This window comes from Phasianus colchicus, chromosome 3, assembly GCF_987193195.1.
Source record: "Phasianus colchicus chromosome 3, bPhaCol1.hap1.1, whole genome shotgun sequence".
Taxonomy (NCBI): Eukaryota; Metazoa; Chordata; class Aves; order Galliformes; family Phasianidae; genus Phasianus; species Phasianus colchicus.
Window position 1 is genome coordinate 2,363,187 of NC_143438.1, and position 19,597 is coordinate 2,382,783.

General features: G+C 36.9%; 1 protein-coding gene across 1 annotated transcript in view; it reads left to right on the top strand.

The window, feature by feature from the left end:
* ADCY1 (adenylate cyclase 1) overlaps window positions 1-19,597 on the top strand; it is a 153,826-nt gene that overhangs the window by 115,896 nt on the left and 18,333 nt on the right. The window contains exons 8-14 of the mRNA XM_031592004.2: window positions 1,406-1,561; window positions 5,766-5,960; window positions 7,879-7,976; window positions 10,848-10,932; window positions 14,642-14,731; window positions 17,473-17,729; window positions 19,364-19,490. Of these exons, the coding sequence (XP_031447864.1) occupies window positions 1,406-1,561; window positions 5,766-5,960; window positions 7,879-7,976; window positions 10,848-10,932; window positions 14,642-14,731; window positions 17,473-17,729; window positions 19,364-19,490 (1,008 nt within the window). The remainder of the gene's footprint in view (window positions 1-1,405; window positions 1,562-5,765; window positions 5,961-7,878; window positions 7,977-10,847; window positions 10,933-14,641; window positions 14,732-17,472; window positions 17,730-19,363; window positions 19,491-19,597) is intronic.

Genomic DNA, 19,597 nt, shown 5'->3' on the forward strand with positions numbered 1-19,597 from the left:
AATTTGCCTTTCTTTCTGATGCCTTCTTGAATCTTTTGCTAGCCAGATATTGTGCCAATTTTTTTGCCACTCTTGCATTTCTACTGAGGCATTTCTTTAAAGACTCCTTTTTGGCACCTTCTGTAGCTCTCTGTACTTAGGGCTGTCTTTTCTGAGACCTTGACCTTTTTGAAGCAGTGTCCACAGTGAAAGGTTTGAGATGTTTGCCAAAAATGAAAGTGCTGTACTGTGTGTTAAAAGGAATATCAAACCCATAACTGAGATGCCATTCAGAATATAAGCATAGAGTAATTCACCTCCATCTCTCTAAATTTAGATATCCATGCAATCATACATTAAATAAATGTACAAGTTTTCCCCCGTCTTATTTTCTAGATCATTACATTACATCAAATAATGATGTAAACTGCTCTAGTATTGCGAGAACTGGACATCAATACTTCAGAGCATTGGGAGTATTTAGAATAGTTAAGTAAAGATTTGTAGTATGATTTTTATTCTGTACTTAAAGTATTAGGGACAAACTGCTACTTATTTTGCTGTTCCAGAAGAGATTAATTTTACAAGCTTAAATTTCCATAGTGTGGTGGCATGAATTTCTTCCAAATTTTCCCATTAACACTACATTACATATTCTACAAGCATGAATAAGATTAGTACAAGCACTGAGGGTAGAATAAAGGATCATTCTTTTTCAGTCTGTGGAAACATATGAATGTGTATTACAGGTTTAATAAAATCAGCAAATGTTGAATACATGCTGAAAAGTTAACCAAGAAAATATTTGTTCTTGCTGAAATGGGAGCTTCATGCTAAAAGAAATAGATTATACTCTACCCTCTGAGAATAATTCATACTTTGAAGAAACGAGATATAAAATATAATTTCATTGTGTCACAATCTCCTTCCAGGGCATGTATCTTTGAAGCAAAAGTGATCCTTTTCTGATTTTATTGAGCTTACAAGTGGCTAAAGTAACAAAATGAGGGAATAAGAACAGGATTGAAATTGTATTTTTAGCATCATCTACTAAAAAATTCCTCCAGATTTTTATTCTAATTTTCCAGATGTTTTAAGTTAAAGAAGTACTTAAATATTGCCTCTTTTATAAACTTGTCTTTTTTTTTTTTTTAAATAACTTACATTTCTATGTAGGAAACTATTCCCAAAATATTAACTGTGCTTAAATACTCTGCTTGAATATGAAATAGGTTAAAATATAGATACGTACATGAAAAGATGAAATAGTCTTAATATGTGAATATATAATGTTTATCAAAATGCATTGCTTTTTGACTGGATTATTCCTTCCTTCTGATCTCCAGATGATGTAGATATCTGATACTAGATACGTCCGCACTGGAATGTTAACGAGAGTTACAAATTATATTTTTCTTATCAACAGATATTTCCTGGACTGATTCTATCAGACATTAAGCCCGCCAAAAGAATGAAGTTCAAGACAGTCTGCTATCTGCTTGTTCAGCTCATGCACTGTCGTAAGATGTTCAAAGCAGAGATCCCTTTCTCCAATGTCATGACGTGTGAAGATGATGATAAGGTAATTCATGTGGACAGATACTTGCTCTGAATATATGGGATTGTCTGGTCAGCTCTTTCTGGTGTTCCTGCTGGGGCTAGAGCTACCTAACACACAAAACAATGGGAAATACATGCAGCCTTCTCACGCTAAAGAGAAAACTCAGTTATAACACATCTCACGTTAGAAGCCTCTATTAAGGCCTTTCTATACAGAAATTATGGATTCTGAGGCTATTCATGCAACTAAATTTACGCAAGAGCTGTTCTTTTGCATTATGAGTTCACCACAGTCTGAAGTTGACTACAACAAATGAAAAATAAGAAAAAAATGTTGTATCTATTCTCTAAAAACCAAAAAGTCACTGATCAGTGACTCTAAAAACACCAGTAAGTCCCTAACACAGACACCAAACACAACATCCTTGAACAGATTTTAATGCCATAACTCATCATACTAGCAGCTTTATCTGCTAGTCTGACTTTTCTGCACACAGCTTCACCCAGAAACTTACAGAGTAAAAAACATATGAAGACTTGCTCTATTTTCTTTGCCAGCAGATGACAGTATAACATATGCCACTCCACTGGTACTCCAATACAGGAAAAGAGTGTATTGAAATCAGCAATTAATTTTGAATTGATTTCTCCACTTTTTTTTTTTAATCTATTTTTTTTTATTATTTGAATAAGGTACATTTATTGAAGATTCAATCTAAGTCTTATTTTCAGAAAGTTTTATAACTTTTCTATTTTCCATTTTATGTATGCATATATCTCTTCTGTGGGAGAAATGGAGAAAATTCTGTTAGCTCCTTTAGAATGCAACTTCAGTGATGAAGTTCAGAAATTCCAAATTTGGTTCGGAAATGGATGTACTCTAGGTGCTTTGGTATGGCCTTTCAGTTGTAAATTAGTACTGTTCTTCTAGTATTTGAAAATAGCAACATACACAGACTTTGAAATATGTACAATTCTTTATAATATTTCTCATAATATACACAAATATCCAACTATGGGATGTGTTAGAACGTATACGGTGAAGTTCTGAGATACTTTCTTTATCTGAACCAAATGTTCTAGGATCTTGTACCTGAAACAGCATGATATATGATTTTAATATAAATACACTGTGTTTCAATTTAAGGTTTATTCAGAATTGAAGTTTTCTAATCAGTTTAAACAAGCAAAGGCTATAAAAGCTCTGAAGTCAGCATACTACTTCAGTACACATTTATTCAATTGATTTCTGAGAAAATATAAGTAATGTGCCTTAATCACAGATATCATGTAAGTCTACTTTGTAAAATAATAACAGAAAAAAAAAGACACACAGTGAAAGCAATTATATGAGCAACAGCTAATTTGACTAAGCACAGTAACTTTAATCCTACTACAAATAGAATAATAAGCTCCATTGTATAACTCCATGCCAGATTTTAAAGCTAAGAAGCATTTTTGTTTCTTCTTTCTTTTTTTTCAGTTAATTAAAGAAGGCTGTATTGTTCATCCCTGTTAGTATTCTATAGACTTCATAGAATCATTGAAACATAAAATGGCTTGGGTTGCAAGGGACCCCAAGTTCCAACCCCCCTGCCACATACAGGGCCATCAACCTCCTTATCTAATACTAGACCAGGCTGCCCAGGGCTTCATCTAAGATAGTCTTGAACACCTCCAGGGATGGGGCATCCACAACCTCTCTGGACAGCCTGTTCCAGCACCTCACCATTCTGTATAAAGTACTTCCCCCAATATCTAATCTATACCTTCCCTCCTTGAGCTTAAAACCATTCTCCCTTGTCCTATTACTGTCTACCCAAGTAAAAAGTTGATTCCCCTCCAGTTTATAATCCCCTTTTAAATACTGGAAGGCTGCAATTAGGTCTCCTCACAGCCTTCTCTTCTCCAGGCTGAACAAGCCCATCTCCCTCAGCCTGTCTTCATAAGGGAGGTTCTCCAGCCTTCTGATCATCTTCGTGTCCCTCCTCCAGACCATCTCCAAAAGCTCCACATCTTTGCAGTATTGGGGGCCCCAGACCTAGATGCAGTACTCCCAATGGGGCCTCACAAGAGCAGAGTAGAGAGGGCCAATCACCTCCCTGCCCCTGCTGGCCACCCCTCTTGTGATGGAGCCCAGAATACCATTGGCCTTCCAAGCTGCAAGAGCACACTGCTTACTCATGTTCAGTTTTTCATCAACCAAGTCCCCCAGGTCCTTCTCCACAGGGCTACTCTCAAGGAGTTCTTCTCCCAGTCTGTATAAATATCTGGAGTTACTCTGGCCCAAGTGGAACACCTTGCACTTTGCTATGCTGAACCTCATAAGATTCACATGGGCCCACCACTCGAGTTTGTTGAGGTCCCACTGGATGGCTTAACTTCCTTCTAATGTGTCAACGACACCACTCAGCTTGGTGTCAGTGGCAAACCTGCTGAGGGTGCACTTGAGCCCTCAGTGTCATTGATGAAGTCATTGATTTTATCAATGTCATTGATGAAGACGTTGAAGAACACCAGTCCCAAGACAGACCCCAGTGGGACACCGCTTGTCCAGGTCTGTACCTGGATATTGTGCCATTCACTACAACACTCTGTCTACGGCCTTTCAACCAATTCCTTATCCCCCCCTCAAATCTGTATCTCTCCAATTTAGAGATAAGGATGTGGTGGGGGACCATGTCAAAGGCCTTGCACAAGTCCAGGCAGATGACATTGGTCGCCCTCACTTTGTCCACCACTATTGTCACTCCATCACAGGCCACCAGATTGATCAGGCAAGACCTCCCCTTGGTAAAGCCATGCTAGCTGTCTCAGATCACCTCAGATCACCGTCTCTTGGGTGCCTTAACATGTCTTCTAGGAGGATCTGTTCTATGATCTTCTCAGGCACAGTGGTGAGGCTCACCAATCTGTAGTTCCCCAGGTCCTCCTTCCTCCTTTTCTTATAAATGGGAGTGATGTTTCCTTTTTTCCAGTCCCTGAGGACTTCATCCAACAGCCATGATTTTTCAGATATGATGGAGAGCAGTTCAGCAACCACATCAGCCAGCTCCTTTAGGACACTGGGTTGCATGTCATCTGGCCCTATAGACTTGTATGCATTCAATCTCATGGGGTGGTCTCGGACTTGCTCTGCCCTTACAGCAGAGGGGGATTTACTCTCCCAGTTCCCACCTAGAGGACCAGGAGTGCAAGCTTCAGGGAAATGAGAAATACAGGAATCCTGGCTGCCAGGGAAGACTGAGACAAAAAAACTCATTTAGTACTTCAGTCTTCCCCATATGTGTTGTAGCCAGTTCTCCTTCCTCTTTTACCAAAGGAGGTAAACAAAAAAAAAAAAAAAAAATACAAAAAATGGAGCTTCAGTTCCAGTTATAAAACATTTTATGTGCATTTTTCTGCTTCACCTTAAGCAACACACATGTTAATTAATTCTTTATCATTATGAACAGTAAAAATAGTTAATTCCTGGTGATATTCCTGACAGCACGTAGTTTTTATGACTTGCAGGAAAATTGTTAGGATTTGACTTGTTTGAAAGGTCTTCTGCAACATAACAGCTTTATCTTTACTTACAAAATTTTATAATAGTTGCATGGCTGGCAAATTGGCATTTCTGCTATAACCAAAAAAAACCAGAAGATTGGATGTGAATGTTTTAGTCCATGTATGTTCACAAGATTATTTTTCATGATAAAATAAGTTCCTTTCTACATATAAAGCCAGCAAAATAGAACTTGAAAAGTTATTTTACTTTTGCTAAGGTTCATTCTTCTTTACTATCACCAAAATAACATATCAGTCAATGATGAGCCCTCTTCACAGGTCTTAAGTATGTAGGCGTAGTACACATATTTATTATGTACTGATATGTTAACTGATTAATTGCTGTAGTCCACTGTCATTCAGTAGACTGCTTATTTCCTTGGTGGAGAAAAAGTCTCAGGGCAACATGTAAAGAAAATGATAATGGTTGAAATCCTGGAACAAGGTGGGCATTTTTTTATTAATAAAAAAAAATAATTACAAATATATAAATAATAATGAGATCAGGATTTAATCTAAGGAGTCCTTAGAAGATGGTAATCATACTGAAAGAAGATCGTATATGGTTGCTCTCTTTAATGAATTCTTCATAGTGACCATGAACTTGAGATAATATGGATACGTTCAATTTCTGTGCTAATAAAAGCCTGTGCTTCTGTCTTCCATCTGTGCTACAGAGGAGAGCATTAAGGACAGCCTCTGAAAAGCTCAGGAATCGTTCCTCTTTTTCTACCAATGTTGTGTACAACACTCCAGGAACACGAGTAAACAGATACATCAGTCGTTTGATAGAGGCCCGGCAAACTGAGTCTGAGATGGCTGACCTGAACTTCTTTACCCTGAAGTATAAACAAATTGAGCGTGAAAAGAAAGTAAGGAGCTTTAAATACTTTTTTACTGATTTCATTGACCAACGAGCATTGTGTTTTTGTTGCTTTGTTGTTGTTGTTGTTGTTGTAGACAGTATTTAAATTCTTCTCACTACCTTTAAATAATCTGATGAACAAAATAATAAACAAACTAAATAATAAATGAACTAAATAAAAATAAACTAATTTTTTCCTAGCTAAAAGGAAAAAATTATCTCTACCTTCTATGGAAGCACTTGGAGGAGGCAAAAGAAAGATCGGAATCTTTCTATGTTTCAAGCTCCTCATACTTTCTCATGACAATGTGGCTGCCTACTGATTCACTGGCTCTGGAAAAGGTTTGATGATAGGAGGACATTTCTCTCTACATGTGTTTTCTGATGAGGATTGATCCAATCAATCCTAAAAAAATATAAAGGAATACTTAATTCTCCTAGCATACCACATACTGTGCTGAAAGCTGTAGACTTACTTCAGACGTGTAAGCACATAAATATATATATATATATAGGAAGAGTCGTAAAATCATGGAATCTTCATAGAATCACAGAATTATTTGATTTGGAAGAGGACACTTTAAGGTCATCTAGTCCAGCTCCCTTGCAATGAACAAAAACATCTACAGCTAGATCAGGTTACTCAGAGCCTATTCCAACGTAACCTTGAATGTATCCAGGGATGGAGTGCCCACTGCATCTCTGGGCAACCTGTTTCAGTACCTAACCACCTGTATTGTAAAAAACATTTTACTTGTATCCAATCTAATCCAATTCTTTTTTTTTTTTTTTCCCCACATATGGTGGACAAAGATTGATTGAGATATTTCAATTCAACTGTACTGTGTTTCTGGAAATATTTAGAACTTTCAAATCGTTCAAATCTTTCATGTGTTTGTTTGTTTGTTTGTTTGTTTTTGTTTTTGCTGTTTTTTTCTTTCCTTCTTTTAATATCATAACATATAATTTTGAAATAATTCAAAATTTCCTTGGAATGTTTTGTTTTCTTTAATGCAGTTAATGTGCTTTTCCAGGCTTCTCTGTATTTTACACTTGTACTTGTTGAGGGTAGCCAACTTGAAAGTAACATATATATATATATATATATATATATATATATTATGAACTATTTACTGTAAACTTTGTTCCCTGAGAAAATCCTACATCTTGCAAGACTCAGTATATTGTCTCTACTCTTGCATTACAGTGTTAAAGTATGTGAAAACCCAACCTCAATTTCCATTGATTTTAACTTCTGTGTGTGGATCTCTACTGAGTTGCTTGCACTGATGTTATTATCACATCCCAATTAGGAGTATTTGTGTGTAAATTTAGAATTGTTCTGACTAAGGCAAATTCTAACATTAGGTGGTAAAAGAAGATGGAATTTTTGAACTTCTTGTGAAAACAATTTGTTTTGTTGTAGGGACCGTGCTTTGGTGGAATCAGGGACAATAATTGTTTAAAAGTGAACCTGAGTCTTGCAGTAGCACCCTTTAGGGCCCTATTCTGAGCACTTCAGATGACAGTGTTCCTTAAAAACAGCACCAAATTCTTTCTGATGCTTTGGGAGTGGTGAATAAGAGAAAGAGGAAAGGAGCACCTCCTTCTTCAGCTTAAAAATGGCTGAATCATTTTTGTTCCAGAAGATAAACTTATTCCTGTGTCTGGCGTGGATTTGACTAATTTGAGGGTGAAAGTTAAATAGGTAGGCCAATAGAAACAGCTGAAATAAGCCTGTTCAAGCAAAGACTTCTGTAGACTAGCCTCCTCCAATTTTCTTGTGAACTAAGCAATGATAATACTTATGCTTAAGAAGTGGATTTTAGGTTGCAGTTCTTTCCTGCGAAGAGTGGACAAGTGTGAGTGGCTGGCTGGGTATACATTAAGTGCTCACTGTCTTCATTTTCTCCTTTCTTTAACAGTACCACCAGCTTCAGGATGAATACTTCACCAGTGCTGTAGTTCTCTCACTTATTCTAGCTGCCTTATTTGGCCTTGTCTACCTTCTAATAATACCACAGTAAGTTTCTATCTTTTGCCATTATAATCCAAAGTGAAATATCTTCGAGTAACCTGCACAGAATTGAAATGCTATCATCTCTGGAAGGGCAATTAGCAACCAGACTGGTAGCTTCTCAAATAAGAGAGTCTCTGATGGTATATCCTCAGACTATCTTAACTCGTCTATTTGTCCAAATGAACCACAAATTTTGTTTGGCCATTCTTACATGAATTGCAGTCAGATCTTGGCTGCATTAAAGCAGACATATTCATGATGTATTTGAGAATGTGTTTGGTGCTCATTATTGAATGCTATAATGTATTGATTAATTCAAGTATTGTCAATGCTATGTTAAATGCTCACTGAAGACAAATTAGACTTCATTCCAAAAATCTTTGAGTTACAGGTAGATGCTGTTTCTAATAATTTCAATAACTTGAGAACGATTTCATTTTTTTCAGATGAGAATATCAAAAGTAAACTTCATTCACACTTATAAATTATTAGGATATCAATGGAGATGAAATGGGCCACAGGATAATACTTTAGAAAATCTCATTTTAATTCAGATCTTTTCTATTCATAAATCTCTAGTTAGAATAGTACTCTTATATAGTTCTATTATTTTTAAATGAAAGTTTGAGGGACACATTTTTAATTTTAATAACAGTCACTGGCATATAATTTTTTACCTAATATCTGAAAAATTCAAAGTAATTTGCAAAAAATCATCTAGTTTCCAGACAAATTACTTCTGTTGACTAACTGGAGCATAGTTGAGAACTATTTCACCTACTTCTGCACACCTACAGCAGGTGGAAGAATTTGAATTCCATGCAACTTAAAATAAAGAGAAATAAAGAGCATTAGTGTCACTAGAACTAGATTGAATGTGCAAGAATCATATGCCATGATAACTGTTAACCTTTCCAAAAAGTAGCATCACTCCGAAAAAAGCTGGACAGATTTTCAGATTAAGCTATTGCGTGACAGATAATAGAAGATCCAGCAGAACATGAACACTGAATGCCATGAAAATTGATTGGTTCATCATCGAGCAAGCTAGAAAAGCCACATATTGAATGGTAACATCTTCCAATAAACACGTCAGTCTTAATTTTAGGCAATCAAACTGTGACTCTTTCCTTGCTGCAGCACAGATGAAAACAGGAACTAGACTAAAACTCTGAAAATACCAGAAATTTTCCTTCTCCACAAAACTTGGAGCTTAAAGTTGCTCTTTAGATTGCCATAAGTACTTCTAAGTATGACAAGCAAATGCAAAAACAAAGATAAGAAGTGTAAAGTGTTACTATAATGGGAGAGGTGATAATGATGGTCTTCAATATGTATTACAGTCTTCCAAGGGGAAAGTTAAAAAATCTAGAGACAAAAAAAATTGTTGTAAGAAAGACATTTGCTGCATTAATGCACAAAAAGCAATGGGTTTGATATTTTCATGACTCCTGTGATCATCTCAGCACAACAGCTTGACAGCTGAACACATATTTACATCCTCAGATGTGTCTGACGGAATAAAGGCTCTATTCCTGTCAACTTAAGCTTTCCAGTTACTAAGGCAAAAATACAACCTAGCCACTAAAAACCCCGATGATCAATCTTTCTGATATCTCAGTGGGTTCATATTCAAAAAACTCCTTTTTGCTGGCAACAGCCCAATATCTTTCATAGTCCCACTAAACACTAGTGTGAATGGTTGGATACTGCTGCATTGAAAGACACTTGCAATGATCTCTCCATTGCTTTCTTGCAGTACTACCATCCTAAATACACTCCAGTTCTCTAAAAATATAGAGGAGACTGCTATCTATTAATAATTCTATTCAGAATCCACATTATAATCTCAAGTTACTTCTTGGTTCTAGATACACATACTACATCACAGCATTATCCCTTTTTGTGTATTGATGACTTCTTGCATAAATTCTTGCATGAACTTCAAATCAAAAGCAAATACTGAGACGTAGCAAAAGACTTCTTATTTTCTTCTACTATTAGAAACTCCTTATAAGCAATTTTTCAAGACTGATAGCAAGATGCATGTTGTTTTCACAGGACTAGAACAGAATGTGTGAAGATCATCTTATGTTGTTGTCATGCCTACCTGGTTCCATAGCTGGCAAGGGGCTGGAAAGTACCTGAAAATAATCAAAGCACCAGTAGTAGTGGACTAATTTTTGCCATATCTATAAAGTACTGCTCCAATAACTTAGGGTTGTTGAGCAAGGGAAATACTAGGCTTGTACTCCTAATTAAGAACAAACCTATTTTGAAAGAGCAGAAAAAGGAAGATTACAAGAATTATAACGGCATCTTCACAAAAGATATGATTTTTCTTACTCTTTGAGGAAGATTCAAATGAAAGGAGTTGCTCTGTGTAGGTAGAAGGGAGTGCAGTCCAGCCTGACTTTATTTGACTTGATAAATGACGGAGTTGACTGGGCTCTGATTTCTGAATCTTTGAGGAGAAGTTAGAAGAGAAAAGCAGATGGTAACTGATACACAGTTGCCAAGACCAATTAATGGAGAGTTGCATTCTCCATTTATGATGCAGGAGTCATCATGCTGAATATCCAAAATTAGAAAGTGTCCTTCCTTGCACCCCATATAGGTGAATTTCTGAGTTGCTTTGATCTCCTTGCTGAGAGTGGGTGCCACGTACGAGAAAGTTCACTGATTTCTCATTCTTGAGAGCAGCACATTTTGCTGTGATTTTTTTTTCCCTGAAATGGTTAGATTTACAATAAAATCATGGGGGGAAATCCTCCAGCATTTGTCCATCACCATTTCAGAAAAACATCTCTGCTGTTTGTTCTCGTATCTGTTACTGAGTTAAATTGACTTACTCCTATTGTATTTTGATTCTAGGAGTACCATAGTTCTTGTTCTCCTGGTGTTCTGCATATGCTTCCTAGTGGCTTGTATTATGTACCTACATGTCACAAGAGTACAAGTAAGTGATTTAAGATTTTTTTATTATTCTTTCTTTTGGTGGCTACACTTTGTTTCTTCAGTGAACTACAAAGCCATCATTGTGTGCTCCATAGCATGAGAGTCTGAGATCTATCTGCTTTTTAAGCTCATTGCTGAGTAAAATTGTAGGCACTCCAAAAAAAAAGATTATTCACTTGAAGACAGAATTCTTTTACATGAATAATTTTTTTCCAGCATTGTAGCCTTCAGTGCTGTTAATGCTATGGTTTTTTTGTTTGTTTTTTCAATTGATTGATTGATTGATTGATTTTTTGTTATGCAAAGGTCTTCTACATGAATAATTTTTTCTAGCATTGTAGCCATCAGTGCTATTTGTACTAGCAGGGTGTGGAGTTTTGCTGGTTGGCTGGTTGACTGGTTGGTTGGTGGGGTTTTTTTTGCAATATCTCCCTGAGCACCTACCACTAGTTACTAAGACCATTCAAGTGGCCAGATGAATAGCTGCTTTAACCTGGATTTTTCTCCTTTCTGACCAGGATTCTCCTCCATTACATTTTCACAACAGTAATAATGCAGAGGAACATCTGGTTGTTGTAGTAGAAAACAAGGTCTACTAGATCAGAATAAAGCATCTATTGACTAGTTTTCTGATGAAAAATATCTGTGTTGGCTTAAACCAAATTTTTTTTTTTTTTTTTTCAGAAAATAATCAGAAGAAACACCTACACAGTTAATGTACTCTGCTGATTAGCACACAGTAATTTTTAGTTAGAAAATATGGCCTTTGGCAGGAGAAAGTTAATTGTTTTCACGGAAACATAAATAGCATCTTAGCAGAGTATCTGGTACATAACAGATCTTTATAAACTTAGACTATTTTATAGGAGTAATTTTAATTATCTCTTTTGAAGGAACAGTACTTCATTAAGTGTTGCTTTGTGCATGATCATTAGATACAGATGGAGTTTGTGAGAAATTGTTCCTCTTCATGTCATTTCCCAGGGGCTAGTGCAAACTTAAGGTTTGTTTCAGCAGTCAACGGGATCTGTAGCTTATTTAGGTTTTTCTAGAGACTCAGTATTTTATTGGATGAAATCCAGCATTAGAAAAACAAATAAATTTAAAATTTAGAATATAGCAGATTGAAATTTTGTGGACAAATTTATCTTGTATATTGAATAAAAGATAATACATTATGTGTAATGAATATAGAATTGTGAACTGGGGACTCTTCTGTTCAAATTATTCTTCTGGTACTTTTCTAGCATTATTTTACACTAGTCAAGTGTAAAGTGCAATTATTAAAAGATCCTTCAAGCTTTATAATTTTACTCATAAAATCACTATAATAACTTTGAACATTACTGGTTACCTAGCATTTAGGGTATCTAACACTACATCTTTTGTTAATAAAAATCCCACAAGTAAAACAAAGAAAATTAAGCCCAAAATGCTGTACTGTCATGAAAGAGCAGATGCTGTCTTAGAATGATCAAAAAATCAGAAATATAAACATTTTATGCTTTAATCAGAGCATTCGATCAGACATGTCTTATACCTTACCTTTTAAAATTTTACTTTCTTTTTTATCCACTGCTCTAGCATGTTAACATTTATAACATATATGCAACACACGCCAAGAAAAATGTCTGTACAATGTGTTGGAACTGTTTTGAATCTGCAATTTGCTTTGTAATTATTTACCATGCAGAATTATCTTCAAACTATGGAAATTCTCACCATTTTATTATTACTGCTTTATCCTCTGTGAGCAATTTCATTGCAAACCAAATTAACTGAATACACTTATCTCCTTGTACAAAAGCAACATAACAGCATTTTATATATATGGATAAAAATGAACCATCTGTTTCATATATATAGATAGATTTTGATCTAGAAGATTAAACATCTTGACGACTAAATAAAAACCAGTCTGGATGATCAGGTTCAGAACATAGAGATATCAGGTTATACTTCACTTGGAAGGCAGTAGTAAGTGGAGTACCACAGGGGGTCTATCCAAGTGACTTGTCCTGTTTAACATATTTGTCAAAGACCTACAGGAGGACACAGACTAGATAATCTCCACCATGCTGCTCTCTCACTCCCCCTCCTCAATAAAACAGGGAGAGAGAATATGATGAGAAAAAGGCTCAAGGGTTGAGATAAGGACAGAAAAATTTCTCTACAACTACCATCACAGGCAAAACAGACTCCATAGGAGAGAGATTCATGTTATTTACTCCCTATTGTTATAGATTGGATAGTGAGAACCTAAAAATAGACTCAAAACACCTTCACCCTCTCTTCTCCTTCCTCCTTGTGAGTGGCATGAGGGAATGGGGAACGGAGGCTGCTTCATCTCTGCTGCTCCTTCACTGTCACTCTCTTTTCCTTCTCCATCCTGGGACTCTCCCACAGGCTGCATCCTTTCTGAAATGATCCCATGTGGGCTTCCCACAGGCTGCAGCTCTTCTAGCACTGCTCCTACGGGTACTATGGTGCCCATCCTTCAGGATGGCACTGCTCCAGCATGGGTTCCTACAGGCAGCAGCTCCCCAGACCTCCTGCTCCACCGCAGGCTTCTCTCCACAGGCTGCAGCTCTGGCCCAGGGCCTGCTTCTGCAGGGGCTGTCCATGGGCCACAGCTTTCTGCTGCACCATGGGCTCCTCCACAGGCTACATGTGCAGATCTGCTCTGCATGGTGCCCCATGAGATGCTGTAGCACAGCTTGTTTCACCCTAGACCTCTCCGTGGGCTGCTGGGAACTTCTACTCCACTCTTGAAGCACATCCTGTCCACCTTCTGCATTGACCTGGACATCTGCAGGACTGTTTCTCACATTTTCTCACTCTTCTCTCTAAGCTGCTGTTCCACAACAGTTTTTCCCTTTCCTAAATCTGCTCTCCCAGCAGCACAGCCAATGTTGCTCACAGCTCAGCTCTGGCCATCGATGGGTCCCTTTTGGAGACATCTGTAACTAGCTCTGATCTGCCATGGGGCAGCTGCTGGGCACTGCTCATAGAGGTCACCTGCTGTTACTAAAACATTGCCACATAAAACCAACACAGTTTGGGTTGGAACAAACATAAGTACTATATCCTGGCAGACTTGTCCTTCCTCTCTCATCTTTTGGAGTACATTTCACTCGTGGAGATGAGTAAGAGATTCACAAGACTCCATTCCACCAGACTTTTTTTTTTCTCCAATGCTGTTTCTGCTCTGACAAATTCAATATTTTTAATGGGTTCTGATAATTAAAACTATCATGACATTCAGTGTGACTATGGTAGCAGAAGACACAAATACCATTCCAAAGTTCCACGCTTCCACAGTATGTTCTCTTGGTTCATCTGAAGTTGATAATTTGCAAGGCAAAAGATGTTTTGTATACATTTCTCAGGGGAAAAAAGTCTAATGCCATCCCACTTTGCATTATAAATGGGCATCCTACTAATAGTCCAAAGAATTTTAATTTTAGTGAGAAATTATGTATAGTAATCATAATTTCATGTGTATTGCCCCAGAAATGTAGATTGCTATTAAAACATATATTCACAATTATTACTGCAACATATGTATGTAATTATAAATGCATGTTTGTTTCTTAAATTACAGTGCAGGAAAATATCACCTTCTTAGCTATAAAAAGCTTACTAATCAGTAACAATTCCACTTCTAAAAATGTTTCTAAAATATATATTAATCTTTTTTCTTTCCTTAGTGTTTTCCAGGGTGCCTAACAATACAAATTCGTACCATTTTGTGTATTTTTATTGTGATCTTAATATACTCTGTGGCTCAAGGATGTGTGGTGAGTATTTAAATCAAGTTTAGCTTTCTGTTTAAGAACAATGTTTTATAGATACCAGTGAGCATATACAGTGATTAATTATTAACTCTTTTAATTATTGTTGTTTGCAGAGCAAATTTCTTCAGAACTTACTTTGTTAGAGTTTGAATTTTCACAATCTTGAATCAGAGTGTTGAGTTAGGAATGGCAAAGTTACTAGCATATAGTATAGATAAGACATAGACAAAACCTATGGAAATTTTTATATCTAAAGATAGTATCACAATGTCTGCAGTTGCCATGTTCTTTATGGGAAAATCATTTTTAAATGTTAAACTTGATTAGTAGTTTAATGTCTAATACAGTGTGACAGAGAACATATGGTCACAAGATTATTCCTTTGTGACAACTAATAGAAAATATTTCTGCATAGTAACAGATATTTTATGTCTAGACAGATCAGAAAAGATAAGAAAATCTTAAAAATCTGAATGGTATAGAATAAGAAGAGGTTTTTACACTGTACTTTTTATGCAGTCCACTCGAATCTATTGCCTGAGGAGCTGATGTGAAGTATTTGCTCAGTACTTCTGAAAAACTGAGCTTCTTTAACAGCTAGTTCTACATGGTGAATTCCTAAATATTTGGCATGCAGTTGCTTTGTTGAATTCTCAGCACTCAATTTCAGCATTTTGTCCATGAACGAATTAAATATTTTAAGGTACCCAAAGGAAAGAATTCACACAAAAATAGCATGCTAAACAGAATTGGAACTTCTGAGGAAGCAGATGTCTCAAACCATGCCTCCCTGTGGGATGCAAGCAATGTGCTCTATGCAATAAGAAGACAGTGGTTTCATGAGCAATTCACAACACTGTGATGCCACACTCATTATTTTATATTTTATGTATTCACTGGTCCCTGGATGTGCCCTGGGAAAATCTATCAAGTTGAACTGAATGGGCAGAGGATCCTTTGTCCTGATCCAATGTCCTGAGAGGTACCAAGAATTCCTGATGTTCAGACATTTCTTGCATTTCCTGAACATCATCTGTGTGAGTAAGAGCACACAGATTCCTAATGTGCATATAAACCTAAATAGATATGCAGTGCTTCCAGGCTAGCTAGCCTCTCAGCAACCGAAAAGTTGCTGTACAAAAGGACATCTCACTTTTAGATTTAGATGAACGTCATGACACCCAGAACTTTTGTGGATCATCCCCTGTATACTTGATGCTTACTTGACCAAGCTAACAGACAACGAAAATAAAATGCAGAAGTTGTAAATACCTAGGATAATCTTGAATTTCAGCAGAAGGCAGATTGGAATTTAGTTCTGGCCTCCAATAGGAATCATCCAGTTACAACTTAAAATAGGCCATCAGTAAACCTTTATCCTTTATTGAAGTAAAATGAAAATAAAAATAAAAGCCTTTACCCATTGAAATACTTAGAATAAGTGTTCAGTAGAAAACATTGGTTCTTGAAATTCTCATCCAGCAGAGGAGCTAGGTATTGAGATTTTACTTAGTTACAGAACAGATACACTTTTCCTGGAAGAATTGCACATCATTTATAAGTCCTCATGCACGCTTTTTTTTTCAGATGAGTGCAGTATGAAGAGCATTTTTTAGGACATTGAACAGAATCACATTGAATTGATTTTTCACCTCAGCCTTTACAATTTCTTTTCGTAATGTTCATCAGTATTTTAACTCACATTTTCTCTGCTGTGTCTCATCTGTTTGAATTACTACGAAGTTCTGTATATTCACTGATCACCTTTCAAATTGTCGATTATTTTACAGCATGCTGTAACATTTCATTATTGGTGGCTAGGATACAGTAAAAAGGTCTAGTAACACACTTCAGAAAAGAAGCTTAAGTACAGAGCAAGGCTTATGTGGTAATTCCTGTTAAAATCAATTTCACACTGCAGTCCCACTCTCCTCATTTACGTTAGCTCTAATCCTCTCCCTTAGTAAAGCGTGAAGGTTGGAGTGCAGTTAAAACTGCACTGCAGCTGTTTGCCAATGATTCCTCCCTTCCTTGTCAAAGAGGTCTGAGATCTATATGTCACATTGCCTTTGAAAGTATCTGATTAAAAATCATCATATTTCCAATGTGAAGTGTATCAAAAGTTGTTGGTTGGTTTTTTTTGTTTTGTTTTTTTTGTTTTTTTTTTTTAATATCCTATTCTAGAGAAGAAATTGATCAAAGATAACTACATGGAATGGATAATAAAAGACAGATATAGTACTTGAATCACATGTGATAGATGAATTATCTCTGAGGTAGAGAAAATATGTTATCCATGCCTACCTTTTCAAACAAAAATTAAAATATCTTTTATTTTGTATTTGATTAATTGAAATTGATACACCTTACATAGTCTACAAATCAAACACATTTATTTATGGGCTCTCTCATCCAAATAACAATATAAAATATTTTCTGACATTCGTAAGTTTTTCACTATTATTTTGGGTTGAAAATATCTTGGTTTTGAAAGGGAAACTGCTCAAATAATCCCAGGCTTTAATTTGTTGGCCTTGCTGACAACTAGTGAAAAAAACATATATCCCACATAAAACTAATCATAGCATTTCAAGAAGATTTTATTAGAGCAATTAATTGTCTGGGAACTCTGTATCCATTTATTCCCAATTAGTAATGAACCACAGTCAATCCCCACAACAGCTGCATTTCTGTTTATTTCACAGTTAACTTTCTCCTCTTTTCTCCTCTCCTATCTTTCCTAGGTTGGCTGCATGCCTTGGGTTTGGAATACCAATTCTAGCAGTTCAATAGTTATCATTTCTCCTGGTGGAACAAATAAAACAATGAATGAACTTCCATGCGATACAGCCCACTATGGTTTCCTTTCCTGTGTAGTGGGGACACTCACCTTGGCAATATTTCTACGTGTATCTTCCTTGCCAAAAATTATACTGCTGCTTTTTGTTACTATTTTGTACATAGTTATTCTGGAACTCAGTGGTTACAGAAAAGCAGTGGGGTAGGTATCTTGCAAAGTCAAAACAATGGTGTTTCTTTAAAGATGGTCATTGCATTTACTATTCATCTCTGAATCACAGAATCATAGGGGTTGGAAGGAACCTCTGCAGATCATCTAGTCCAACTCCTCTGCTAAAGCAAGTTCCCTACAGTAAGTTGCACGAGAAAGCATCCAAGCAGGTTTTGAGTATCTCCAGAGGAGATTCCACAACTTCTCTAGGCAGCTTGTTCCAGTGTCTGCCACTCTCAAAGCAAAGAAATTTCTCTTTATGTTCAGATGGAACTTTCTGTGTCCCAGTCTGTGCCCATTGCCCCTTGTCCTGTCACTGAGCCCAGTGGTAAAGAGCCTGGCCCCATCTCCTTGACACCCATCCTTTAGATATTTTATAAGCATAGATAAGATCCACCCTCAAATTTCTCTTCTCCAGACAATCAGTCCCAAATGTCTCAGCCTTTCCTCATAGGGGAGATGCTCCAAGCCCCAGTCATCTTTGTAGGCCTTCTCTGGACTTTCTCCAGTAGTTCCCTGTCTTTCTTGAACTGAGGAGTCCAGAACTGGACACAGTATTCAAGATGCGGACTCATCAGGGCAGAGTAGAGGGGAAGGGTATCCTCCCTTTATGCTCATTTAATGCACCTGTTGGCCACACAGTGCACTGCTGCCTCACGGTCAGCCTGTTGCCCACGAGGACACCTAAGTTATCTGCAGAGTTTCTTTCCAGCAGATCAGCCCCTAACCTGTACTGATGCATACAGTTATTCCTCCCCAAGCGTAGGACTGTACTCTAGCCCTTGTTGAACCTCATTAGGTAGCTGCCTTCTAGCATTCAAGTGCTGCTCAAGATTTTGCAGAATGTGAGAAATATTGTTGGATCTAATAATATTGAGTCAGTTTTTGGGAACTGTTGTCCCATTATTCTGAAGTTTCACGCTAATATACTTCATCTGATCATACTGCAGTCTAATTGTAATATGAAATATAAAGAATAGTTAAAGTCTTCACTTTCATATTTCAGCAACCCTCAACCAATTCTAATTTCATTTAAACTTTTGAATTTTTGAGGGTTTTTTTATTTTCTCAGTGAAAGTATGCAAACGTGTAAAGCAAATAAAGGCAGTGACAGAACCTTTATGTGAGATACAAGCGCTGAAGAACAAGATATCAAAATTAACTCACCCTTTTCAGCAAGAGTTTGGAAAAAAGGGTGAGCTGAGGAATGCAGTCTTCTCTGGTTTGAACTCTGGTGAGCCAGAGGAGGGGTGCAAACCAAGCAGGCTCTGAGTGCATACGCGCTTCCAGAAGCACGACCAGAAGCACCACTGTGTGAGAGAGAGGAAGGGTGGATCTAGGCTGCTCCACTCTGGGCTCTCAGGTGCTCACATACTGGTTTAGATTGTGACCTGGCCACTACAACACATTACAATACTGAATATAATTATAAAATCCTCAAGAACCTGAATGTCGATGAGATGCAGTCATGGTACTGTCACCTACCTCCCTGCCAATATGAGCCACTTTAGAAAAGGCTGGAGATTAGGGGACACCCACAGATTCCAAATTAAAGATTTTATATTAAAAATATCCACTGCTTAGAGAACCTGGAATAACCTTTTTACTTTTGCTTTATTTTTAAGGGGTGGATCCTTTTATATGCGAGGCTATGAACCAACACTAGCTATTTTGCTATTTTCTTGTGCTTTGGCACTGCATTCAAGACAGGTGGACTTGAAGCTACGTCTGGACTACCTCTGGGCTGTGCAGGTAAGTCATAGGACTTTCTAGCACTTATGTACACAGAAAGTGTATATCTGATTTTATGAAACTTACAAATTGCTTACAAATACTGTCAGAACAAATCAGTGGAACTA